At 36.3% G+C, this 27,686-nt stretch overlaps 1 protein-coding gene and 1 long non-coding RNA gene across 3 annotated transcripts in view; one reads left to right on the top strand and one right to left on the bottom strand.

Moving 5' to 3' along the window:
• PSME3IP1 (proteasome activator subunit 3 interacting protein 1) overlaps positions 1–14,750 on the bottom strand; it is a 29,016-nt gene extending 14,266 nt beyond the window's left edge. The window contains exons 1-4 of the mRNA XM_074211261.1: positions 14,614–14,750; positions 9,323–9,421; positions 8,779–8,900; positions 1,564–1,697 (exon numbers count right to left, since the gene is read on the bottom strand). Coding sequence (XP_074067362.1) covers positions 1,564–1,697; positions 8,779–8,900; positions 9,323–9,421; positions 14,614–14,740 — 482 coding nt within the window. The 5' untranslated portion in view covers positions 14,741–14,750. The remainder of the gene's footprint in view (positions 1–1,563; positions 1,698–8,778; positions 8,901–9,322; positions 9,422–14,613) is intronic.
• LOC141505429 (uncharacterized) lies at positions 10,023–24,933 on the top strand. Of its 2 annotated transcripts, XR_012473600.1 has the most exons (4): positions 10,023–10,164; positions 21,174–21,238; positions 23,339–23,375; positions 24,783–24,933. It is a non-coding gene; the product is annotated as an uncharacterized LOC141505429 (long non-coding RNA). The 2 variants fall into 2 exon arrangements; XR_012473599.1 differs by lacking the exon at positions 23,339–23,375.
• Positions 24,934–27,686: the final 2,753 nt, after the last annotated feature.

The following is a 27,686-nucleotide window of genomic DNA, read 5'->3' as shown; positions in this document are numbered from 1 at the left end:
AAGAGAAAAGCTTGATAATTTAAAAAATTAAAAAAGATTCCTTCCAGCCCTTGAAAAAAATGAATTCTACTGTTCATAGAAATTCTTATTATAAAAATCTATTTCTTCTGGCTAAGTATGTCCATAGTGCAACTGGAGAACAGTCATATGTTAAATATGCTGAAACATCATTTATAAAGCTATGAATATTTCTCTTGCCATTACAACTATCAACAATTCATGTATTGCTCACACAATGGATAGGTTTTCTCTATCCACTGTGAAGCCAAAGCATCCAAAAAGCTGTAACTTAGAAGCATCAAACACATGGCCCACAGAACAACATTCCAACAGTTCTAAGCACAGGCACAAAGCAGATAAATCAGAAAATTTTTAACAAAATAAATATAAATATAATAAAACTAGATATTACATTTTAAAACTAAATAAATGTGATCTGCAGGAATCCTTCCAACTACATTTTTTGTGTGACACTACTTCTATAAACAACCAGCTGACCAAGTCCTAGAACAAAAGTATCAATGTTGTAAGAAGTATCCTTGTTATGAAGGGCTCAACATGAAAAGAGCTCATTTCTTTGCCATATCACTGAGACATTTTCAATTTTGCATGAAACAAAGGGTAAAATGAGTCTTTCTGAAAAGTTTTCACAGGGTCGAAAATATGTGAAATAATTCAATGAAAGTCATTCCGCTTTTAAAGAGCTCATCTATGACAATGTAAACAAAGGGCCCAGATCAAAACTAGAAATTAATCCCATTACTGAAGGCAACAGAAAGTACTCTGTAAGACACAAAACAGTTTTGAATGAAGCTTACTGAAAAATGAATTCCCACCTAAATTAAAATTATGAACAAAGATTCAGCTAGTTTGCATATAGATTTAAATAATGAAATTGGTTGGGTGGTCAGTGTTTATAGATTAGTATAAAGAAAAAACCCAAGTCACAATAATGATGATATGTGTTTTCAGATGTGCTCTTTATGTTCACTGAATTAGATTCAAAATATCGGTAAAACATTTTTAAAGGTTGGAAATGCTATTAGGAGTATTAGATTTATTTTTCTTTCAGAGACTAAGGCAGCTTCAATACACTTCTTTCCAACATGTGGTCAAATGTCAAAATATATTAATTTATAAAACAGATAACATAAAACTTAGCATTATTATGTACGCTTCATCAACATTTTGACTTGTAAGATTGACATAACTTGAGACTCTGTTATCTCAGTGCCATCACTCAATTTTTGAAAGGGAGGTGTAATATAATGGTATTTACTTTGCCTTACTCAGTGGATGGAAGGCAGTACTGTTTTTTAAGGATGCAACTCTGCTACCCTGCTCCCTATTAGATACAAAGGTTAGTTGTCTAATGGGACAATGATGTCAGAGGAATAAAGATCCAAACAACCCCAGAAGCTGTTGTTCTTCTAGGATCCAGCATAAAGCTTCCCTAATACAGAGGTTGGGGAGTAGACAAGAGACCCAGGGAAGAATGACACAAGAAACTAACTTCTATCTGTTAAGTAAAGGGCTAATTTGTAAAATTGTGTGAGCCCCCACCTTTTATGCTTTACAGCTCCTGCCAGCAACTTCGCCTGAGAAAACTTGTTCTTGGTTTCTAATGGCTTCACAGACAATTTCTTCTCCCCTTCCTTTTTGGTATCTGAAGATACTCCAACTTTGGCAAGAGTGCTGTGAGTTCAAGGTTAAGGATCAAACAAAAAGCAAATCAAAACCAAAAACCCAATTGGCTTTTTCAGAACACTGACCCCAATTTAAGAAAAGGGTACCCAAAGGAGCCAAAGACAGAAAAACAGATCGTCCCATTTGACATTCAAAGGCTTTGATACCATATAACTGGTTAGATAAATCAAGAAAGAAAAAATCCTTCCCTCTTTTTATTCTAAACCATTCTCGTTTCACCATTCCAAGTGGTCTAAAATAAAAGAACCAGGGGGGAAATTTTATAAAATCTAAACCCCCACCTCAAATTTTCAGTAAATTACCCTATAATGCCCAGGGACACTTAGTCCTGTCCTTGCACAGAGCATGACACTTAGAACTGTGGAAGAGGTACAGGTTTTTTTCTTGCTGAGTCAGAAAAACAAACGGTTTTTCCTAAGAGCCTTCATAGACAAAAGGTAGAATTTAAGTAAAAATAGATGTGTTGAATCTGTCTTATAAAAACTAACATACTGTCCAGAAGACTGAATGGAGACATATCCAATATATCACAAAGATTACATATATGATGACCAAGGTGGGATTTATACTAGAAATGCAGGGATGGTTTAACATAACTGATAACCCCAATAACAAAAATTATATGATTATATCAATCGATGCAGACAAAGTTTTTAACAAAATATAATACTCATTCATTCCTATTAGAAACGCTTGGAGGGGCGGCTAGGTGGCGTAGTGGATAAAGCACCAGCCTTGGAGTCAAGGAGTACCTGGTTTCAAATCCGGTCTCAGACAATAATTACCTAGCCGTGTGGCCTTGGGCAAGCCACTTAACCCCACTGCCTTGCAAATACTAATAAAAAAAAAAGCTTGAAAAGCAGAGATGTAAATGAACTTCTCCTCAAAATTATGTATTTACCTAAAATCACCAGGAAGTTTTATTTGTAAGGGAACAAGCCCTTCCCAATAAAATCAGAAGTAAAACAAATATACCCATTTTCAGCAATATTATTCAATATTGTAAAGAAACTGTAGGAATCAGAAAGAGCAATGAGGTAATAAAACTATCTTTTTACAGATGATATGATGATATACTTAGAAAATCCTAGAGATTAATCTAAAAAATTAATTAAAACAATTTTAACAAAGTAGCCCACATAAATCATCATCATTTTTATATATTACCAACAAATCCTGCAAAAAGAGAAATTAAGCTATATCCCCATTTAAAATAACTACAGATTGCATAAAATAATTATGAGTATACCTGCCAAGACAAACCCAGGAACTATATTGAATATAATTATAAAACTTTTTATACAAATGAAGTCAGATTAAATAACTGGAGAAAGGGTAATTATTAATGGGGAGGGGGGCAGAATCAATATAATAAAAATGACAATTCTACCTAAACTTATTCAAGGTCAATGACACAATAGATAGAGCACTGGTCTTGGAGTCAGGAGGAAAGGAATTCGAATCCAGCCTCAGACACTTACTAGCTGTGTGTGTGCAAGTCACTTAACCCTGACTACCTCGCATCCAGGGTCATCTCCAGTTGTCCTACTTCATATCTGGCCACTGCACCAGATAACACTGAGGAGAAAAAATGAGGTCGGTGACTTAGCCTGCACCCCCTCTCAAATCCAATTCATATGCTTATCATGACATTACCTCCCTCGATGTCATGGTCTTCCTTGAGAACAAAGGACAAATATCATCAATTAATTACAAAAAAAATTATTTATTTTGCTAGAAAAAAAGGAAAAATTCATTTGAAAGAAACAAAAAAGGAATATCAAAGGAATTAATTTAAAAAGTAAAGGGAAGTTAGCAGTATTATATAAGAACTATATTTTAAGGTAGTAATTATCAAAATTCTAAGAAACAGAAAGGTAGATCAATGTAATAGTAGACATAAAATATAACATAGAATATGGTTACAGTAATCTTGTGTTAGAAAATATGAAGACTTAAGCTTTTGGGATAAGAATACATTTGGTAAAAATTATTGGAAAATCTGGAGAGCAATCTAGCAGAAATTTGTGTATAAATCAGTATCTTACACCATTTACTAAGATATGGTAAAAATGGATATATGACTTAGATATAAAGGAAAAAGAAGAAAATTAGAAGAACACAAGAGTATACTGCCTATCAGTTTTATGGATAGGATAATTTATGCCCACAGTAATTTTTTTTTTATGTTTTGCAAGACAAATGGGGTTAAGTGGCTTGCCCAAGGCCACACGGCTAGGTAATTATTAAGTGTCTGAGACCGGATTTGAAGCCAGATACTCCTGACTCCAGGGCCAGTGCTTTATCCACTATGCCACCTAGCTGCCTTGGATAGGATAATTTATGAATGAACAAGAAAAAGATCATTGTGAGACATAAAATGGATAAATTAAAAATGGTTTTGCATAAATAAAATCAAGATTAATAGGACAGCAGAAAATTGGGAAACAATTTTACAGATTCTCATATCACAAGATTTCAGCATCACAAATTATGCAGAAAGTTTTATCAGACTTATAAGAGCATAAGCCATTACCCAACTGATAAATGGTCAAAGGATATGAAACAGTAGTTTTTCAATGAAGAAATCAAAATTATATCTAGTCAAATTGCTCTAAATCATTATTGATTAGAAATATCACCTCTCACCTATCAGATTGACTAAAATGATAAAAGAAAGAAAATGACAAAATGTTGGACAGGATGTGGGGAAAATTGGGACATTAATACACTGGTGGTGGAACTGTGAATTGATTCAACCATCTTGGAGAACAATCTAGAAATATATGCAAAGTATTATTAAAATGTGTACCTTTTTGACCCAGCAATACCATTATTAGCTCTGTTTCCCAAGGAGAACAGGAAAAAAATAAAAAGAACTTTTCTGTACTAAAAGATTTATATTTAGCTCTTTTTGTTATGGCAAAGAACTAATTGAAGGGATATTCATCAACTGGGGAAAGACTAAACAAGTTATGATATGTAATTGTGATGGAATACTATATGTTCTAAGAAATGATGAGCTGGCTGATTAGAAAAATATGGAAAACGATGAATGACATAATGAAAAATGAAAGGAGCAGAACCAAAAGAATGCTAAATAAACTAAACAACAATATCATTTGAAGATTAACCAAGTTATTCTGAAGACTCTGAAAACTCAAATCAACTATTAAAGAATCTAAGAGAAAAGATGCCATCCACTTCAGAAAAAGAACTAATAAAAAGAAGTCTGTACAGTATGGTTTTTAAAATTTTTATTTAAAGTAATGGAGTTAAGTGACTTGTCCAAGGTCACACAGCTAGGCAATTATTAAGTGTCAGGTCATTTTTGAACCTGACTCCAGAGCTGGTGTTGAATCTACTGCACCACCTAGCTGCCCCACAGTATAATTTTACATATATTTATAAATCTGTGTCAAAATAATGGCATTCTCTAGTGTGAGAAAGGATGGAGGGAGATCATCAGCACTTAAAATGGGAACAATAATGAAAACATTAGTTTGTAAAACCTCATTAAGTCTAGCCAAACTGCAAATTCATAATAGTTTATAATCTATATAGATCTTTTTTTGCCATTAGATAACAAATGATTCGATTGTAAGTTAGGAATTTTCAACATTAGATACTTGGCAACTGAATGGATATTTTCCCAAAGAACACAAATAGTTTTCTTTCTGCTTTCTCCCAGAAGTCATTTAGCTAATCAATGATATTTAGTATAGAACAAGAGTGACATCTAGTGCTCAACATGTCACAAATACATTCATCACTGGAGTTATTTGCTTAGGTTCATTCACAATTAAGTTTCTTTACTGAAAACAATATAATAATGTTTATCCTTCATTCTTTTTTTTTAAGGTTTTTGCAAGGCAAATGGGATTAAGTGGCTTGCTCAAGGCCACACAGCTAGGTAATTTTTAAGTGTCTGAGGCCGGATCTGAACTCAGGGACTCCTGACTCCAGGGCTGGAGCTCTATCCAATGCGCCACCTAGCCACCCCCATCCATGATATTAGGGAGGTGATACCATGACAAGCATGTGAATTGGATTTGAGTGAGGGGGTTTTATGCAAAGTCACTTACTTTCTCCTCCAGAGTCATCTGGATCCAGTGGCCAGATATGAATCAGGACAACTGGAGATGGTCCTGGATGCAAGATAATCAGGGCTAAGTAACTTGCCCAAGGTCACACAGCTAGTTAGTATCAAGTATCTGAGACCAGATTGGAACTCCTGTTCTCCTGACTCCAAGGCCAGTGCTCTATCCACTGTGCCACCTATCTCTCCCTGAGAACTATATATTAACTCATAGCAATACATCAGCTCTGTTGCCAGGAATAAAGAAGAGATATAAATATGGTCTGATCATATTAGGAACACAAAGTCTTAAGTTACTCTATTCCCTGGGGCAAAGTTTTGTGTTAAATTTCATATTTATTCTGAACTTAATAAGTACCAAATAATATGAGCATATTGAAAAAGAAACACAAAAAAGGAGATTATGAATCTCTACTACTTAGTTTGCTTTTTTATATATAAAATAAATTCAACATGTAAATATAACTTTAAATGCTGTTCTTTCCTTTTGGCCTTCTTTCTGTTGTCTTCCATGCCTTTTTTTTTTTTAAGGTTTTTGTAAGGCAAATGGGATTAAGTGGCTTGCCCAAGGCCACACACCTAGGTAATTATTAAGTGTCTGAGACCAGATTTGAACCCAGGTAATCCTGACTCCAGGGCTGGTGCTTTATCCACTACACCACCTAGCCGCCCTTCCACTACACCACCTAGCTGCCCTTAATATCAAATAGTCTTTATTTTTTAGGTTTTTTGCAAGGCAATGGGGTTAAATGGTTTGCCTAAGGCCACACAGCTAGGTAATTATTAAGTATCTGAGACCAGATTTGAACTTAGGTACTCCTGATTCCAGGGCCGGTGCTCTATCCACTGCACCATCTAGCCACCCCTCTTCCATGCCTTTTTAAAAAAATTGCTTGAATGACCCTCTTCTTCCTTTTCTTTTTATTCTTTCTTTTGGAGAGAGGGCACCATCCTATTCTAATCCTCTCACCCCCAATTGGGGGGGGGGGACCCTGGTAATAAATATGCACAGTTAATCAAAAACAAATTCTCACATTGGTCATGTCTGAAAATGTATGTTGAATTCTGCAACTTAAGTCCTTCTCTCAGTAAGCCTGCTTTGCCATGAGTCTTAAATCAGAGTTCTTACAATATTCAAAGGGTTTTTTTAAACTACAATACAAATGATTTTATTCATTTTATTTTACAGCAGTTTATATATCAAGCTGTTCTGAGGCTTCTCTAAAACTGTCCCTGTCATAGTTTCTTAAAGCACAATAATATTCCATTATATTCATAATATGCTTAATCATATAATTAGACAAATCTAATTTCCAAGCCCAGTCACCCTTTAGATGAGGGAATGCTTAAAACAAATTATGATATGGTGGCAATGCCTCAGTGCCTTGCTTATATGGGAGGGACCCACATCCTTAAGACCAAGGACTCTTACCAGACCATCACCAAAAGCCTATTTCCTACTAGATCAGGTCACAGGGTGATGAGGATTCTGGAAAAGGCAGTTTTGCACACCATTCTCCTTATAATAATAAATTTGCAAGTCATGTCATCATTCATTTGATGTCATGGTCTTCCTCAATTACAAAATTCAACAACAAAATAAATGATGAACATGAAGAATTCAGAGAAGTAGAGGAATATGATTGATTGAGCATTTCATACACACACACACACACACACACACACACACACAAATAGAGTATATTTTTGGAAATGGAAAGAAAAAAAGAAAATGAACAATATAAACAAGCATGGTCCCAGAGACAGATGTGCTGGCTGATATTGATGGATTGTTTTCCTTCTTTTTGGAAAGAATATAAAGTAAAAACAAGATATCAATTAATTTTTAAAATAAAAACAATCAGTCAAATAGCAATATTATGTAGTTTTTTTTCCTCCTAAGCTAAACAAATTCAAGCTAAAAGAAATTATTTATATTTTGGAGTATTGTGAAGAGTAACCTGTTATAACAACTTTCATGCAAAGCCAAAAAAGACTCAACTCTTAACTTAGAGCTTCAATAAACAAATGTCTAATCCTTCAATTTCTATATCAACATCTATTTAGGCACTTTTATGTTTTATTATTAGTGTTATATCCATAAGCTGGTTGAGAGGCCTGTTTTTCATCTCTTTCCTAAACAATCACAATTATCTAAAATATTACATCCAAAGTGTGTTTCCACACAATGTCACAGAACTAGATATCATTTCTTTTGTATCTTGTTCATTAAGGTCTGCATTGTATTATATTATTTGTTGGAGATTTTATCTTTGTCATTTAAATGTTAAGTTGACAGTTTGTCAAATACAATGCTACCATCTGGAATGTCACCCTAAAAAAAGGTCTTAAATGATTCACTAAGTATGTAAAATATATGTCACACCTACGTGTAGACACATTGAGGTCTGAGACTTTTGCCTGCTCTTCCACAATACTATAATGAAATATCAAGAAATCTCTAAATAACAATGTCATGCTAGAAATAAACCTTATATCCACTAATCCAAATGTCTCCTGGGGAAACTGACCCTAGATATACAGAACTGATCTTTTGACTTTCCTAACTTCTGAGTTGTCCAGTAGGGACTAGAAATTCAGGTCTCCAGATTTCCAGACTAGTGTTGTCTTTTTCCACTACTAATTGCCCAAAAGCTTTCATGGTCAAGTAATACAGGTAGTACAGCATTTATTCCTGGACTGCCTTATATGTAAGTACAAAACAAGGATGTTTTGCACTAATTTGCGGATTTGTCAATCTGGTTAATTCTAAACAAAGTGAAATTTCTGCATATCGTAAGAGTTCAAAAAAAAAATCACAGAATTCTAAAATATCAGATCTGGAAGGGCTTTTTGAGATCATCTAATCAAATCCTTTCACTTTCCTGACAGAGAAACTGAGACTCAGAGACATTTACTTCCAGATTCCCTGAGATGCTGCCCAACATTTCAACATACAGTACAAAGGATATTCTGTATTCCTTCAGTTCTTTCAGTTCTTCTTCCCTCCGCTGTTTTTCTATTAGCTCTTGCTGCCGAGAAACCTCATCAAGAAAATTTGTCTCATCTTCATTTAAGCCTCTTACCATGTTTTCTGAGGAAATAATTAGAATGAGGCACATTTAGTAGACTAAAGGGAAAATATTATCAACTAAAGTCTTTTCTTTAATAAACAGCCAATCCTCTAGGGGAGAGGAAGAAGGAATCAATAAATGACAGTGCTCTTTGAATAAACAAAATGACATAAAAATATTCTATTGTCCCCTTTACCAAATGTGAGTCCACAGATGTGATGGAATACAGAGATTAATCTGGGCTTCTTGAGTTTGAGACAAAAATGCTTAATACTATATGAATGGCAAAAGGCCACAATTTCAATTACTTCTAAATGAGAATTTGAAAGCTGTAAACCAGTCATACAATATTATGGACTCTCTGGGGCAAAACATCATGTGAGACAAATAAGCATAAGACAATGACCAAAGTTCATGAATTACATAACTCACTCAGACTTACTGAATTTGAACTGTTCTTCATATTCCTGCTGCTTCTTGTCTTTTTGTTCCTGGAGTCTTTCATATAGGGATCGAGGATCATATACCTCCTCAGGACATTCTGAAAAGTGTGGAGGAAAAATCCAAATGTACTTTACAACTTTTTTTAAGATCAATTTTGGTGCCACAGGAGGTTCTTATATGAAATGGAAGTAACCTTAATCTCTCAAAGACTATGCTAGAGAAAGTTCTGACGTGTCCCAAAAAACTGGAAAAACTGTATAGACCCAGAAAGAGACTCGCTATTTGCCATTTAAGGACTAGCCTGTCAGAGAAACTTGCTACAAAAGGGCTAGAAAATAACAAAAAAGTGTGCTAAATGCTCTTCATCCCTCTTCATTTCCCTATCATGGTGATGATGGACTAGTGGCAAAAAAGGAGAAGAATGACACAAATCATGCTTTTGGGGAAAATCTATAAATGTTAATATAACTTCATATTTTTCAACCTTCAATCTATTACTAAAATTAATGAACATTCTGTGTCTTCTGGAATGTGCACTGGATTTTGGGTCAAAGGACTTGAGTTTGAAAACCTACTCAGCTTCACTCATTAACTTTTGTGATCTTGGGAAATGAAATAACTTTCTAGGGGGATGACTTCCAGTTCTAGAACTGGACTAAATGATATCTAAGGTTCCTTTGGCTTTATGATGCTATAATAATAACATTCTTGCTCTGAATGAACAAAGTTTTTTTTAAATAACTAAATGGAAAAATGACTTGTGGGGGGTTCTCCTTGAAAAAAGTGCACCCTGAAACTGGGAGAGACAGCTTACTCATTATGGAAAGCAACAAGACAAAAGTGAGTTTTGGTCATTTCACCTGACAATGCTCAAGATGAACAAAAGCATACAAATGACTATTGAGATTGTTCTGAAACTTATTAGAGGTTAACATTTTTAAAATAAAAAAGCAGAGAAAGTTCTGTGAAGAACCTGGCAAGATTTCCCAAACTCTAAAGAGGTTTAGGAAAACAGAAAAATACAGTGGAAACAAGAGCTTGTTACATATGTGACCTTAGATAAGTCACACTGACTTTCTCTGTGCTTTAGTTTCATCATCTGCAAAATAAGAGGGTTGAACTAGAGAATATGTAAGACCCCATCCCACTCTAGATCCATGAGCTCTGGATCTATATCATGAACAAGCATGACCAAGACAACAATTACATTAGAAAGTGGGATTTATGAAAAAATTGTTTAAATAATCTCAAACTAATAATAACTATCAATCAAAGTATTCATTAAGACTCTACCATGTACCTGGTACTATGGGTACCTGTAGGGGGCTAGAATGAATAAAAAAAATGCTCCAAATCACTATAATTAAAAGAAATAAAAACTAAAAACAACTTAAAGTTACATCTCATACCCTCAAAGAAATTAAATGATAAAAGGTAGAAATAGTTTTAAGAGGGCTATGGAAATAACAAGCACTTTGACCTGTTAGTGGCAGAACTGGAAACTGGTTCAGCTATTTTTGAAAACAAGTATTTTCAATTGTGTGAAAAAAGTTATTACATTGTTTGATCTAGCAATATCACTACTGGGCTTGAACTCTAAAGAGATAAAAAAGGGTTAATTCCTATGTATACTAGAATATTCAAAACAGCATTTTAGTGATAGCAAAATATGGAAAAAAAAATTCATTAACTGGGGAATGGCTGAGTAAATTTAAAGGAATGTAATAAAAACATTATTGTACCATAAAAAGATTATAAGGAATTCAAAAAAACAGAAGGATTTTTATGAACTGGTTACAGAAGGAAAGCAAAACTTGTATGGTATACATACACAGATTATAAGTATACATGTAATATATAACTATAATCATACAAATTAAAAACACTAAAAAGGTGAATTTAGATTACATATTGCAATAACTGATATTAATTCCAGTAGAGAAATGTAGCACTCAATAGTGATGAATAATGCATAACTCAATAAGTGTGGTTGAATTAGAAGTTTGTCCTCAACTATTTTCCTTTGTGAAAAATGGTATGGATAGGTGGGGAAAAGATCAGAAATGTCTGTGGTATAAAAAACAAAAGGCAAAAATAAAACACTTTTTTACATTTCTTTTTTAAGTTTTTGCAAGCGATGTTGGATTAAGTGGCTTGCCCAAGGCCACACAGCTAGGTGATTAAGTGTCTGAGGCCGGATTTGAACTCAGGTACTCCTGACTCCAGGGCCAGTGCTCTATCCACTGCGCCACCTAGCCACCTCCCACTGCACCACCTAGCCACCCCAAAACTTTTTTTAAAAATAGGACTCAGCGGGGTGGCTAGATGGCGCAGTGGATAGAGCATGGGCCCTAGAGTCAGGAGTACCTGAGTTCAAATCCGGCCTCAGGAACTTAATAATCACCTAGCTGTGTGGCCTTGGGCAAGCCACTTAACCCCATTTGCCTTGCAAAAACATAAAAAACAAAACAAAAAAAAAAAACCCAAGAACTGAGAGAGACCATAGGCATCAGGAGCCTGTTTATATCATGAATAATTTCTTACAAAAGAAAGTCAGGTTTAGTGACAGCATAACAAGGCTCTATCCATTATTCCACTCTTTCTCACAGAAATGGAACATTATTACATCTGAAAGGGCAACAAACATGAAGAATTAAGAAATACAGGAAGGCTTGTTTGAGGTAGCACAGAATGAAGAAAGCAGAAATAAAGAGTGTGTGTGTGTGTGTGTGTGTGTGTGTGTGTGTGTGTGTGTGTGTGTAATGACTTGCTTTGATATATTTCTGATCTCCCTAGTGTTGTTACTCCTTCCACTGGAACAGAATGAAAAACCTCCAGATCTTTTCACAACTCCTGTCCATGTCTCTCTTTCTATAATGAGGTCTATTTATGTGCTAGAAATTATGCACTAGAAATCTCCTAGATGTCTTTGCATAGTAAGGCAGAAGATATGATAACAGAATGAATAAAGTGCCAGACCAGTAAAATAAGGAAGAATAGGAATAAGTTTCCATATCAGAAAACCATCAACTGTGTGACACCAGGAAATATAATAGGACTGTAAGTTGCAGAAAAGATGAAGTTGTGTATACCCCATTATTCACTATATTTTGGTTCAACCCCAAACAAAGCTTCATTTCACTCCCTGGAAATCTCACAGGCTCTGGAGTCAGAGAACCTGTGTTCAAATTCTGCCTGATACTTTATATTTCTGTAAGCTTGGATAAGTTCACTCACCTCTCCAATTCTCAGTTTTCTAATTTATAAAATAAAAGGACAAGGCTGGACTCTGAAGCACCTGGATCTATAATCTCTCCAAACTAGTGCCTTCATCTATAAAAGTAATAGCCCCTATTTCATAGAGATGTTGAGGATCTCTGAGATAAAATATATGTAAAAACATATAAAAATATCAATGATTAGCTATTAGTTGAGTGGAGGGGTGAATTCCTCCAGATATTCCTATTTGTGAAAGACTAACCTTGCTGCATCATGCCCCAGAACTCTCAAGATTCTTCTGGAACAGACTGCTCAAAAAGTTTAGCCTGATCATCCATAAAGGAAAGACCAAGTGGATGAAGAATGTTCATGGCACTATGACAACCTAAATATAGATAGCTTGTCCACCAGAAAGCTTATCTAGAACAGACAGTACAAATGGCGGAGCTAGACCCACAATTAAATAGGAAGACGATAGTAATCTGGATTGCCTTCAAGAGATTGCAAAACTAAATAAAATACAATTTATGAAAGTATTCTTAGTTTTTTGTTGTTGTTAATATCTTCATCAAGGAAGTCCTTGATATATGTGTAGATTATTCTCAAAGACTTCTAAAAAGAGAAATATGAGTATATGAGTTTGGTAATTATGAATTTTTGATTGTCTTTTTTCAATAATATAAATTTACTCCAAATCTAATGATAATGAAGGATAAATGCTGTGAGTGGTACCAATAAATTATTTTAGCCTGTAAAGTTTCCTTAACATGTGCAAATCCAAGTCAATTTAAAATTTTATCAACCTAATAGTTTTATAAATCATAAATCTTCTTATCTATATCACAGAATTACAGAACCCAAGAATTGGAACGAATCTTTAGTCCAACTAAAAACTGAAAAAAAAAAATCCCTTCTTCAGAAACTCCCCAAAATAGTTAACCAGCTTCCACTTGGAAGACTTACAGGGAGGGTGAACCTGTGGCTCTTGAGGTAGCCCATGGTTTTTTTAAGATAGCTGTAATTATCAATTTTTCTTTTTCTTTACATCAATCCTCAATCTACCTCTTTGCAACTTCTGGGATCAAGAACAACCAACTATCTAATCCCTCCTTCTGTGTAAGGGCCTTTCAAATACTTAAAAGATTATCGTGTTCTCCCCTAAGTCTACTCTTCTGCAGACAAAAATCCTCAAGTTTCTTCAACTGATTCTTACATGATATATTCTCCAGTTTTCTCTATCCTGGTCACTCTATTCTGGAGTATTTGCAGAATAGCGTGTGTTCTGGACACATTCCAGCTTTTTTTTTTTTTCTAAAATGTGGTACCCAGACCAGAATGATATGCCAGGTGTAATCTGGCCAGGGCAGGATAGTGGGATTATTTTTCATGTTCTGGATGTGCTCTGCTTTTTTCAAGGAAGCCTAAAAGAAGACTATTAATTGGATTTTTATTTCATACTACAAACTTATTGAGTTTCCAAATATACCTTTTTTTTAAATAGGAAATGCTTTTAAGCCACAATTCCTTTATTTTGTATATGTAGTTGATTTTTTCAATTCCTGTAGGACTTTACAGTTGCCATTACTAAATCTCATCTAATTAGCCTGCTATTCTCAACTTGATTTTTTGGAATCCTGTTTGTCATCCAACATATTTAGCTCTCTCCTGTTAGCTTTAAGTCATCTGCAAAAAAGCAGACCTTTGATGACTTCATCCAAGTCAATGATAAAAATATACCAAGGACACATTGCTGAAACATTCCATTAGGGGCTTTCCTTCACATGGAATTATGCTCTGCTTTTGGTTATTCTACAATTCTGAATTTTGCAGTCTCCACATCTTTTTCAAAAGGATGAGGTTGCCAAATGCTTTACTAAATCTAAATATGCTACAAACTACAAATAGAATTAGAAAGGATTTTAGCAACAATTAAGACCAAATCATCATTTCACAGATAAGGTAAATCTGACTCTCCAAAGGAACTAGATTTTTGATAAACAATAACTCTCAATGAGTTAGTAGATAGGTTATTGGGTTCCCATTCAGATATCAAACTATATATCTCTGTACCTTCTGGATCCTCTGGTTTTCGAACTTTTTCCCATTCTTCTTGTCTCTTTTTACGCCGTTCATCTAATTCTGTTTCAGACACAAATCTCTTTTTGATAATAAGATTACCATCATCTCCTCCATCCATAATGGAACAGCCTGTCCAAAAACAAGAATGAAAACTAGTATTGAAATTCAAAAGACAAACATGGTTATTAAGCTGCATCATATCTAGAAACTATACAAGGTATTCCAAAAATCTTAATGAAATTTTAAGCTAAAACTTTGGAATACTCTATATACCTAAAAATTTCCTAGAGTTTATAAGAGAAAAAAATGAACATGATTTATTTAAAATGCAAGCCCTCTCAAAAAAAATTCACTACAATGCTGGGTTTGTCTGTTTCATAATGAAACAGATATTTTTACTCTCAAGGAAATCATTCCAAATACCAGCACCAGAAGAAATGAATTTTAACAATGAAACCTTGATTTAGAGTCAAAACACTTGGGTTCAAAACCTAGATCTACTTATCACTTGGATATTTGGGCAAGTAGCTTAAATTGTTTGTGTTGTGGGTTCCTATCCATAAAATAAGGGATCTGTACTAGATCTAAGATCTCCCTCCCAGTTCTATACAACTATGATTCTACTTCTAATTAGTGGACTATATAGTTTTATCATCATTTCTTTGCTTCATTGGTTTCATCAAGTTGACCTAATTACAAAATGCATTGGTCTTCCAAAGTTCTTATTTTTTTTCCTTGATTTCTCTATAACATATACCAATATTCCCCAATTACGGATTACAGAACTTATGAGTTAATAATCATTACTCTGCAACCTAGTCAAACAGTCCAATTCAGCAATAGAGTTGCTTATTTTCTGTAACCATGCTAGGAATTTTGAAAATTCTAAACAGTGTCCTCTCAATGAAATGAAAGCTAACATCTTTTGTTTTCCAAGAAAGATTTTATTTATTTTGAGTTTTACAATTTTTCCCCTATTCCTGCTTCCTTCCCCCCACCCCCCAGGCAGTCTGTTAGTCTTTACATTGTTTCCATGGTATACATTGATCTAAGTTGAATGTAATGAGAGAGAAATCCTATTCTTAAGGAAGAAAAATAAAATATAAGAGAGCAAAATTACGTAAGTTTTTTCCCCCCGAAATTGAAGATAATAGTCTTTAGTCTTTGTTCAAACTCCACAATTCTTTCTCTGGATACAGATGGTATTCTCTATTGCAGGCACCCCAAAATTGCCCGATTGTTGCACTGATGGAACAAACAAGTCCATCAAGGTAGATCATCACCCCCATGTTGCTGTTAGGGTATACAATGTTTGTCTGGTACTGCTCATCTCACTCAGCACCAGTTCATGGAAATCCTTCCAGGCTTCCCTGAATTCCCATCTCTCCTGGTTTCTAATAGAACAATAGTGTTCCATAATATACATATACCACAGTTTGCTAAGTCATTCCTGAATTGAAGGACATTCACTTAATTTCCAATTCTTTGCCACCACAGGGTTGCTATGAATATTTTTGTACAAGTGATGTTTTTACCCTTTTTCATAATCTCTTCAGGGTATAGAACCAGTAGTGGTATTGCTGGATCAAAGGGTATGCACATTTTTGTTGCTCTTTGGGCATAATTCCAAATTGCTCTCCAAAAATGTTGATGAGTTCACAGCTCCACAATTATTAGTGTCTCGGATTTCCCACATTCCTTCCAACATTGATCATTGTCCTTTCTGGTCATACTGGCCAGTCTGAGAGGTGTGAGTGATGGTACCTCAGAGATGCTTTAATTTGCATTTCTCTAAAAAGTAATGATTTAGAGCAATTTTTCATATGACTATGGATTGCTTTGATCTCCTCATCTGTAAATTATCTTTGCATATCCTTTGACCATTTGTCAATTGGGGAATGGCTTGTTTTTTTGAAAATTTGACTCAGTTCTCTATTTTAGAAACGAGTCCTTTGTCAAAAATACTAGTTGTAAAAATTATTTCCCAATTTATTACATTTCTTTTGATTTTGGTTACAGTGGTTTTGTCTGCTCAAAAGCTTTTTAATTTAATACAATCAAAATTATCTAGTTTGTTCTTCATCTCTTCCTTGGTCATAAACTGCTTTCTTTTCCATAAATCTGACCGGCATACTACGTCATGATCTTCTAGTTTGCTTATAATATTGTTTTTTATGTCTAAATCCTGTATCCATTTTGATCTTATCTTTAGGGTGTGAGGTGTTGGTCTAATCCAAGTTTCTGCCATACTAACTTCCAATTTTCCCAACACTTTTTTATTAGAGTTTTTATCCCAAATAGCTGGATTCTCTGGGTTTATCAAACAGCAGTTTACTATAATCATTTGCTGCTATTGCACCTAGTCTATTCCCACTAATCCACCATTCTATTTCTTACTCAATACCAGACAGTTTTGATGACTGATGCTTTATAATTTTAGATCTGATAAGGCTAAATCACCTTCTTTTGCATCTTTTTTATTGAATCCCTGGAAATTCTTGAATTTTTATTTCTCCATATGAATTTACTTACAATTTTTTCTAACGAAGTAATTTTGGGGGATTTTGATAGGGCACTAAACAGGTACTTCAGTTTTGGTAGAATTGTCATTTTTATTATATTAGCTTGACCTATCCTTGAGCAGTTGATGTTCGTCCAGTTATTTAAATCTGATTTTATTTGTGTAAGAAGTGTTTTGTAATTGTTTTCAAAAAAGTTTTTGAGCCTGCCTTGGCAGGTAGACTCTCAAGTATTTTATATTAAAGCTAACATCTTTTAGGAAAGCATCATTTCACAAAAGAAAGATGTATTAGATGAAGAGATGAACTGAAGTAATCTGAGATTTACTTTCCCCACTTCTAGATGTAAGCTAAAAGTATTGTTTTCGTAGGAAGGTAGGAAGAAAGGATGTATTCACATTTGATTTTTCTTAAAATTTTATTTATTTAAGGTAATGAGGTTAAGTGAACTTTGCCCAATTATTGCCAATTAAGACAATTATTAGGTATCTGGTACCAGATTTGAACTCAGGTCCTCCTGATTCCCAGGTCTGATGCTCTATCCACTGTGCCACCTAGCTGCCCTTCACATTTGATTTTTAATCCTAAAAAATAATGGTGCTAAAATTCTATCAAAAGGAGGCAAAGCCAAGATGGAAACAAGAAGCCAGTAATTTTAAGCTCTCCTAGGTTTCCTTCAGAAATAATATTAAGCCTCTAAACAGATTTTGGAACAACAGAACCCATAAAAGAGTGGAGCATCTTCCAGCAAGGTCTGTCTTGAGTGGAGCTTGAGTGTGCCCAGGGCAAGGAACAGAAAACCAGGGCATAGACTAAGTGACAAGGCAGAGACCAGTGGAGGTTTTCAGGTGTAAGAGATCTCTCCAGTGGAGGCCTTCGGGAATCTGGGTTCAGCAGGTCAGCTGGAAGGACTCCAACCCCTGCCCCCAACATTTTCAACTGGAAGACCTAACCCAGTGAGCAAGCTATAGGTGTTCCAGCCCAGATAACAAGTTCTGACTGTTCCCACCATTCCCAACAGAAAGGGCCCAGGAGCAGGCGCAGTGAGCAATCAGTCCCTCAATGGGATAGCCCCAGACTAATGAGCAGGCCTCTAGGGTCCTCAACACTGAAAAGCTGTGAACCCCTACCTCAATGCAAAAACCTTGGGATAGAGCCCAGTAATAAAACTCAAAATGTGAGAGAAAAGCAGGGTCTATGGAAAATTAACCAGGAGATAAGGATGGACAATACACCATCTTAAAAGAAGATGGCACAGGGCAGCTAGGTGGTGCAGTGGATAGAATACCGACCTTGGATTCAGGAGTACCTGGGTTCAAATCCGACCTCAGACACTTAATAATTACTTAGCTGTGTGGCTTTGGGCAAGCCACTTAACCCCATTGCCTTGAAAAAAAATTAAAAAATAAAAAATAAAAAAGATGGCAGAAAAAACACTACATGTGAAGGCAGAGATGAATCTGAATTGGTCTCCAGCCCAAAAAGACTTCTTGGAATAGAGTTCAAAAATGATTTTTAAAATCAAATAGAAAAATCGGGAAAAGAAATGCAAGAGAAACTTAATTATCTGGCAAAAGGGAAGCACAAATTGATGGAAGAAATTCTGTTAAAAGTACTTTCTCAAATCATGTAAATCAGAAATACTTCAGGAGAGTGACTTTAATTACTGAGGAATACAAATATGGGAAGATTCTTCCCATTAAGTGGAATATTCCCAATAAAACCCTCACAGGGTTATTCCTAGTGAAGTCCTCTTAGGGTTAAGAAATATTAAGAAAAACAAATTATTATTATATTATTATTGTACTATTCTTAAAGGCTTTTTTTAATTTATATTTTTGCAAGGCAATGGGGTTAAGTGACGTGCCCAAGATCACACAGCTTTGTGTCTGAGGCCGGATTTCAACTCAGGTCCTCCTGACTCCAGGGCCAGTGCTCTATCCAGTGAGCCAACTAGCTGCCCCTTATTGTGCTATTCCTACAAAGACCTTGCATTCCTAAAGAGAAGCTCATGAGCCACTTGCTTTATGCAAACTGGGAGGACATAGACATACTTCATTAAGATAGAGAGGAAGGTCCTAAGTTATCTCACCATCTGATGGGAAAAATATTTCATGCTTTTCTTTGGGTCTGTTGCTGGGGTAGATTTTCCTTGAATAAAAATGTACCTTCAGTGACCTAGCCAATGGGTTAAAGGAGAAGGTGGTTGGGAGGGTTAAGGGGAGACCTGTGTTAGGACCTGTATAATCTTGCTAGATTGTCCTTTGGGTGCAGCCCTTTGATCCTTGCCATCTTTGGTGAGAGATTTGCGATTTCCCTTTTCTCGAAAAAAAAGCAAATAAAATTTCTTTTGCTCAGTAAGTTCCTGAAGATTTTGTTTAGTGTTATTTTTATCCCATATACAATAATATCAGAAGATTTAGAGCTAGAAGTATCTTAGAGATTTTTACAGATAAGAAACTAAAGATCACACAGGTGAATTAGTGGGCATAAAATGATCTGAATATTCTTCAGGCCTCTGTGGTCCAGCCCCATCCCAAAAAAGGACTCTGGAGTCACACAGTTCAAGTTCAATCCTGCAGCAGTGGGGAGAGGAAAAGAGGGTCAATTTTTTTCTCTTTACTGTTCATTATCCCCACTTAAGAATGAAACTAGGAAAAATCTTCAATAAAAGCAGCTAGGTGGCACAGAGGGTAAAGTACTGGCCCTGGGACTCAGGAGCCCCTGAGTTCAAATGTGACCTCATACACTTCATTACCTAGCTGTGTGACCTTGGGCAAGTCACTTAACACCACTGCCTTGCAAAAACTACAAAAGCAAAACAAAAGAATAGTTCTTATCTAAGTTTCCCTAAACATAAGTAGCTTACTCCTTCAATAATTCACTCTCCTCCTTCCTTTATTTACTGGTTCTTTCTCTTCTGTTTCAAAATCAAACTCTTAGGAAAAGAAGTTTATACTTGTTTCCATTTTCTGATTCACATTTACTTTTTAACCTTGCATCCGATTTTTGGTTTATTACTCCACTGAAACTGCTCTTTCCACGATTACCAATGACTGTCATCAACATGCCAAATGATTATTATCAACACGCCAAATCCAATGGCCTTTTCTCTGTCCTTTTCTACTATTCTCAGCTAGATAACCTTTTAACTCAGGGTTTTTATAACATTGCTTTTTTTATTTCTAGTCAAACTGTTCAGTCCTTCTTAGTCTCCTTTCCTATTTCTGAGTGTTGAACCCCAAGAGCTCTATCCTTGGTCCTCTTTCTATACTCTATCAGGGATCTCATTTTCACCCAGAGGCACAAATTACTACTATGCAGAAGATTCCAATCATTCTCCTGAATTCTAGACTAGCCTCATCATCTACTGGACACCTTCAACCATATACTTTATTGTCTAGCCTATAAATATTTATTGAGGCCTATAATGTTCAAGACACTATGCTAAGTATTGAGGATACAAAGAAAAACAAAAGTCAAACAATCCCTGCCCCTTTACTGGCACCTCAAATTCAACATGTCAAAAATAGAATTCATCTTTCACCCAAAATCTTCCCCTCTTCCTAATTTATTTTTGAAAAGGCCACTATCATCCTTGACTGTTTCTTTCCTTTCCCTCACATTCAATCTGCTGCCAAGTCTTACTGATTCTATTTCTCCCCTCCCCCAAAACATAGCTCCCATCCATTCGCTTCTCTTTACTCACAGTCATCACCCCAGTTAAGATCCTCATCACTCCTTGAAAGCCAACCTACTGCATTAGCCTCCCAATTCATCTTTATTTCTAGTTTCTTTTCCAAATCCATCTTCCACATAGCTGCTAAACAATACTCCTAAAGTATTCCCAGTATATCTGACCATGTCACCTCCATTTTGCCTAAGAAGCTTCATGTAGTTCTCTCTTTGCCTATAAGATCAAATACAAATTTCTTTTTTTTTTACTTTTAAAGACTTTTATAATGTGACTACCTACAGCTTACCTTTCTAGTCTTATTTACATATAACTCTCTTATTCATTCTAAATTCCAGCTAAACTGGTCTACTGGTTCTCCACATATAACATCCCACCTCCCATCTCCAAATATCTGTACAAGGTATGTACTACTCTCCTTCTACTTCATAGACTCCCATTTTCTTCAAAGGTCAGCTTATCCTTCTCACTAGTTTCTGCTAGTGCTCTTCTCCTGGATATTATTCTGTATTTAATTTTCTATGTACATTTTGTTTCCCTAGCAAAAGTAAGGTCTTTCAGCAATGTCAGGCACATAGTAGGCTTGTTGAATTGATCTGTTCTACTACATCCTATCTTTTTTAACATCCTCCTTTTAACAATTTTAAGCCCTGTTTCTTTATTAGTAGTAATGAAAGAACAACTCAACAGAAATATCTATCTTCTACCTCAAAATGAAAAAAGTTGAATCATTTATTTTATATCATTTATGGCTTATTGAGCATTTAGAAAGAAATAATTTTGCACTAACATCTAAGAGAAAACTGAGAAAAGAAACTTCTAACAATTCCCAGGGAAACCATATAAACAACTTTATAAACTAAAATGCCCCCAAAATAAGAATACTAATCTTTCCAACACCTGTAGGCAAAAAAGTAATTTTTATAAGACATCAAGAAATCTTCCTCCAATTTTTTTCTAGGAATTGTGAAAATTCAACTTTTACTCCATAAATAATCTAAATGAAATTACACATTAAGTTTAATTGTAACAATATTATCTCAAACAGAGGGGCTGAAATTTAGGAAAATTAACAGAATTACATAAAAAAGAAACATAAGGAACTGACTTCTGAGTCTGGACAGATACTTCCCTCACTCTTTTGTGGTAGTCTTTTGGAAGTGGACACCCATACAAAACTAAAGGATGCATATACAAAGTGTTCATTTTAAGACAGTGTCAGAAGGTTGTAATTCCCAGGATCCAAATGAACAAACTAGATAGCTTTTATATGATTAAAGAATCTCTGAGAATTATAAGATGACTAAGTCCTGAAAGTCAACTTCTTTCATATTCTTCATTTTAATTTTCTTTCTTCCTCTACCTCCTATCAGTTGATTAAAAGCAGTAGTAAGACTACAAAAATTAATACTCCATGGTCACACTCTTAAAATTCATTTTCATATTCTCAGCACTCCATCTTCCTCATGAGTGTACTTTATTCTTTTTTTCTTTTTTAAGGTTTTTGCAAGGCAATGGGGTTAAGTGGCTTGCCCAAGGCCACACAGCTAGGTAATTATTAAGTATCTTGAGGCTGGATTTGAATTCAGGTACTCCTGACTCCAGGGCCAGTGCTCTTTCCACTGTACCAGCTAGGCATCTGATACTTGATACTTAATACTTAGCTAGCTGTGTGACCATGGGCAAGTCACTTAATGCCATTGTCTTGAAAAAAAAAAAACCCAAAAAACAAAACAAAAAAATGCTACCTTCTATATTAAAATGAACAATCAGTATACATGAAACATTTAAACAAAAAATGCTAATATATAATTACCAGAGGAGGCACTGAAATAGATGTTTAAATTCCTCTCCTTGTTCCATTTAAAATTTCAGGAGAGTACCCTCATAAATCACTTTCCAATCCTGCTAAGAGATTTATCCAATGTTATGAGATTGTTGGCATGGGCCTTCTACACACACAGGACAACTTACGTAGCATTTATAAGTAATATAAGTAACACACAGGTATGGTGTGATGGGATTTTTTTTTCTGGAAAGAAAAAGTAAATAATATTGTTCACTCTATTTCCTTTTCTTCTTTTTTTTTCAGGAACAGGATATTCCATTCCCCCCCACACACAAAAAAAGAATAATTTAATTGACAAACTAAACAATCATTAAAAGTCAAGTAAGAGAAAACCAAGAATTCCAGTCATTCCAAATTCATTCTTCTGGCAAAGAATAGGGCTGTCAAAAACAGAAAAAAGGGTTCAATTTAAGTCAATTACCTATACTTTAAGATTTAAAGCAACTAAAAAATATTGTCCAATCATTATACAAATGTGGTTGAATCAGAATACAGGATTTTATTTCTGAATTTCTGCCAACAGACCTAATTCAGGATTTTATGTAGACTGTTCTTTAAATTACAAAGATATTTAGCTATTAACCTTACTATAATGCTAGTTACAGTAAAGTTAGGCTAAATCTTTGCTAATTAGTGATTTTCTTTCTTTCTTAGTCTAGGTCTCCCCATCTTGTCCACTCTGGCAGTACAAGTGAGTCACTAACAACCCAATCCTACTATACTAATCAGTCCAGAAATTTTGAACATTTCCAACCTGAGCCAGTTTAGTCCTTAGGCAACCTTGGTGTCCTATCCTTCTTTCTCATCACTCCCAGCCCCAGTTCCTGAGGGTTGACTCTATTAATGCAATATAGATACATGATCAAAATAGACCACTGTGGCTCAAAATTCCTAGCTCAATAGATCCACCAGCTTCAGCCTCCTCAGTAGCTGGGATTACACACATGATTTAAAAAAAAATCATTTCATGAAACCATTTCCATGATGTTTTACAAGAGTATAACATGTCCATTGTTCCTATCAATAGGTATGACCCTATTCTTAGAAATGGCTTTCTAAAATTAGACTATATGCGGAAAATATTTGGAAAGGGGATTAAGAACTCAGAGCTGCTCTCAGACTCAATTCTGGTAGTAAGTCAGACATGTCAAACTACTTCATTTTTTGAAAATATACTAATATTTTTCTCTTTCCCAATGTTCTTTGGCCCTAGTCACTTATAGCTTTAAAATGCAGGATAACTGAGCAAACAAAATTTTATCCCAAATAAAGTTTGATTCTGCTTGGAAGATATTTCTATTGAGTTATAATTATTTTACAGATAACTGTCTCTTCAATTGCCACTTTTCTACTTTTGTTAATATTTAACACAAGACAAAGTAATCACACAATCCTACTAGGTATGTAGTATATGCCAAAGGAAGTATTAGGCAGAGGCCTTAAGTTAGTTTTAAGTGCAAGGCTACATCTAGAAAATGAACTTTGACTTGATAATTTTAACAAATGGCTTTTTAAAACATGAGTAAGATACCTGTGGTATAGGACTCAAGCAATACTTACAGAATTCAGAATAACTAGATTTGGCAGTAAGAACAAGGCAAGTAAGGTTAACTGTTATGATGGTTTATAGTAAAGGGATGATAGCTGTATACATGCTATTATATAAATAACTTTTAAGTCAAGTTGATGTTTTGCAATGAATATCACTAACTTTTTATCAGAAATAACATTAAGGGTTTTCCAAAGGGTAATCCAAGATAGGTTACATTGATGCAGCTGAGTAAGAGGTTACCAAAGGCATGAATATGGGAAAAACTAGGCCTAAATAACATATAAGAATGTTCTGTACTAAATTACTAGCCAAAGCTAATTTAAACTTTGATTTCTTCAAAGCAGCACAATCTTAAAATATGATTCCTGGAAGAAAAAAAATCAATGATTGAAATTTTAAAACCTCCCTGATTGCTTGCTATCTTTGAAATTCTTCATATTTACTACACTTACCTTCCTCTCAAACTAGTAAAGGGAAGATCATAGGCTTTTTTTAAAACTCTTATAAAAGTCTGTTCTGCAGGTTCTTTGCAAATCTCTTCTGCAGGTTCTTTGCAAATCTCTAACGGGCTGGTTTGGAAAGTCTACAAAAGTTGCCTTCATCTGAACTCAATGTCCTGTGTCCAAGACAATTCAATCTTCATTTACACTGGTCCCCTTTCCTTTCAAGATTTTAAAAGGCTTAATAAAAATTTTAAGCAAGCTCTTTCTGTACCTACTTTATTGCATTATCTTTTTACTCTAGTGAACAAAATTCAAGACCACAAAAAACTTCATTTAAGTCTGTATCAGATATGCAAATATAAATTATGACTTCTAACCATCAGATTTAAAATTTATGGAGTCTCTATTAGCAGGATGCATTTTATCTTCCATGCTTAACTACAAAAGATAGGTGGATCAGCAGACTATTCTGAAGTCTAAAGAATGTATCCTGGCCTTTGTCAGACCTACTTCTAAACCTGCCCATTTAAGCATAGGAAAGTCATAATCTCTAAACCTCAGTTCTCATCTGTAAAATGAACATGTCATTATAATCTACATTACAGAATTGTTATAAGGTAGAGCTTATCTATAGTTATCTACAGGAGTGTAGATAACTGCAAATAAGAAAATTCCTTTTATCAATAACTGTTCTGCAATTTAAAAACCTTGGTTAGTTGTCTGGAATTTGGAAAAGTTAAAATTATTTGCCCGGGATGAAATTAAGTGGGTCAGAGGCAGACCTTAAACCCAGTTCTTCCCAATTTTGAAGCATATCCACTCCCCAATCCAGGCAAATAGTTTTAAAATCATCTTTTCCACTTCACCCTTCTACTTAATATACACTCTAAGGTCAATAAGGCCAGGGTCACTTGACAGATATCAGTAAACTTATTTTACAGATTTTACCATTCTGTAGTTTTACAATTGTTTTCTTTATATGTCTATGAGATTTAACCTCATTTTACAGGTGTGTAAAAAGTAACTTGCTCTGAAAGTCCTCAAATGAAGAAATCTAAGCTTTTAAGTCATGAAAACCACTCCAAATCATTAATGATGAGAGAAATGAAAATTAAAGCAATTCTTCAGACTGAACCTCACTCCCATCAGATTGACAAAGTGGACAAAAATGAAAATGGAAATATTTTAAGGGTTATGGGAAAAGACACATTGAGACACTGTTGGTGAAGTTGCAAATTGATATTCTGGAAAAATAATTTGGAACCATTCCCCCCAAATTGCTAAAGCAATACCACTTCTAAGATTTCCATGGAAATCAAAGAAAGAGGAAAGAATAATCCTCTATGTACAAAAATATTCTGAGCATGTCTTTTTATGGTGTCAAAGAACTGGAAACTAAGGGGGTATATCACTTAATTACGGGATGGGTGAATAAATTATGGTATATGAATGTAATGAATGTTGTAGAAATAAGAGAAACCTAGGATGCTATATGTGGACTAAGAGGCAAAGAACAATATACTATGAAAACCATTACTATAAAAAGAAGCAATTTTGAAAAACTTAAGAACCCTGACCAATGCAATGATCAATCACGATTCCAAAGACTAATGATAAGAAGTGCTATCCATCTCCTGATAAGAGATGTGATGGATGAAATATGAAGAGTAAGTCATTTTTGGACCTGACTGCTATGGCAATCTGTTTTTCTCCATAATGCTTCTATTACAAGGGCTTTGTTTTTCCTTTTCCCTTAGGATGGTGGTGGTATTAACGGTGGTGTTGGTGGTAGCAGTGGTTCATAACTGAAAAAATAACATTTATTATCAATTGAGGAAGGGGCGGGGAGAAATTTGCCCTGGCATTTACTTACTATTCTAAATCCAGTCATTCAAGGTATTCCAAAGTCTGAATCCCGTCTACCTTTATTTCGCCTTTCTTCGCTTTACTGTGGGTTCCACCACCCTATGCTTCTGTCCCAGAACTGAATTTCTCTCTCCATCCTTTCTCCCCTATTTCCAGTTTTCTCTGCAAACACCTGTTTGTCCCCGGCCGTTGGCTTCTGGAGCAGGGCCGTCATGGGCTCTCCTTTGTGCCTGCAGCACGGTGCCCGGCGGGGTCCTCCGGGGCTTGCTGGCGGGCATCCCGCTCCCATCGGACGAAGGCTTTTCCCTCCCAGGTGGGGCTCAGGCGCCGCCGCGCCCACGGCTCCCGGCTGCCCGGCGCCTCTGCTGTGCTTGTGCCCCGGGCCTGCCGGGGGGCTGCGGCCAGGCCTCTGCACCAGCTCCTGCTCCTGCTCCTCTCCCCGGGCCCCTGCCTCTGTACGTGCCCGGGCGGGCCGGGCTCAGGGGCCCCGCCAGGGCCGCGGGACCGAGCCGGGGGGCGGGCCGGGCTCACGGGCCCCGCCAGGGCCGCGGGACCGAGCCGGGGGGCGGGCCGGGCTCACGGGCCCCGCCAGGGCCGCGGGCCCGAGTCACTCCGAGCCCTTCGGCCGCCCCGGCCCCCTCCTCGCTCGGGCGGCCACCCCGCTTGGGGCCCGATGAAGCGGCGGGTGGCGCTGGAAGCGGCAGGCCGGGGGGTCGGGAGCCCCCGGTCCCGGCTCTCCCCAGGTCCCCGGCCTCAGTAAGGCTAACGCCGCCCCTTCCCGCGGGTGTGCGGGCGCTGAGAGGCGGCCTGGAGCGCAGGCCTTCCCGCCCGGGCGCGTTTACCTACCTGCACGCCTCAGCCGAGACCCCCTCAGCGGCGACCGCCCTCCTCAACCGCCACCGAGGCCTCACTTTGCCCCTCCGGCTTTGCTTTTTGAACGCTTTTGACCCTCCGGGGCTTCCGCTCCCTCCAGTCCGCCGTAGGATCCGCCTTCCCTGAGGCGGACCGGCCAATCTTCTTCGCTCATCCTCCCCGACCGCCTCGGACTGAGCAATGGGAGCCGGCTTCTTCGGTACGACGACCCGGAGCCCGGGCGATCTGATTGGACCTTCTTCGCTTCAGCGTGAGCATTGGCTGGCTA

Source organism: Macrotis lagotis, chromosome 1 (assembly GCF_037893015.1).
Source record: "Macrotis lagotis isolate mMagLag1 chromosome 1, bilby.v1.9.chrom.fasta, whole genome shotgun sequence".
Lineage (NCBI taxonomy): Eukaryota > Metazoa > Chordata > Mammalia > Peramelemorphia > Peramelidae > Macrotis > Macrotis lagotis.
This window is presented reverse-complemented; position numbering and strand designations above follow the sequence as displayed.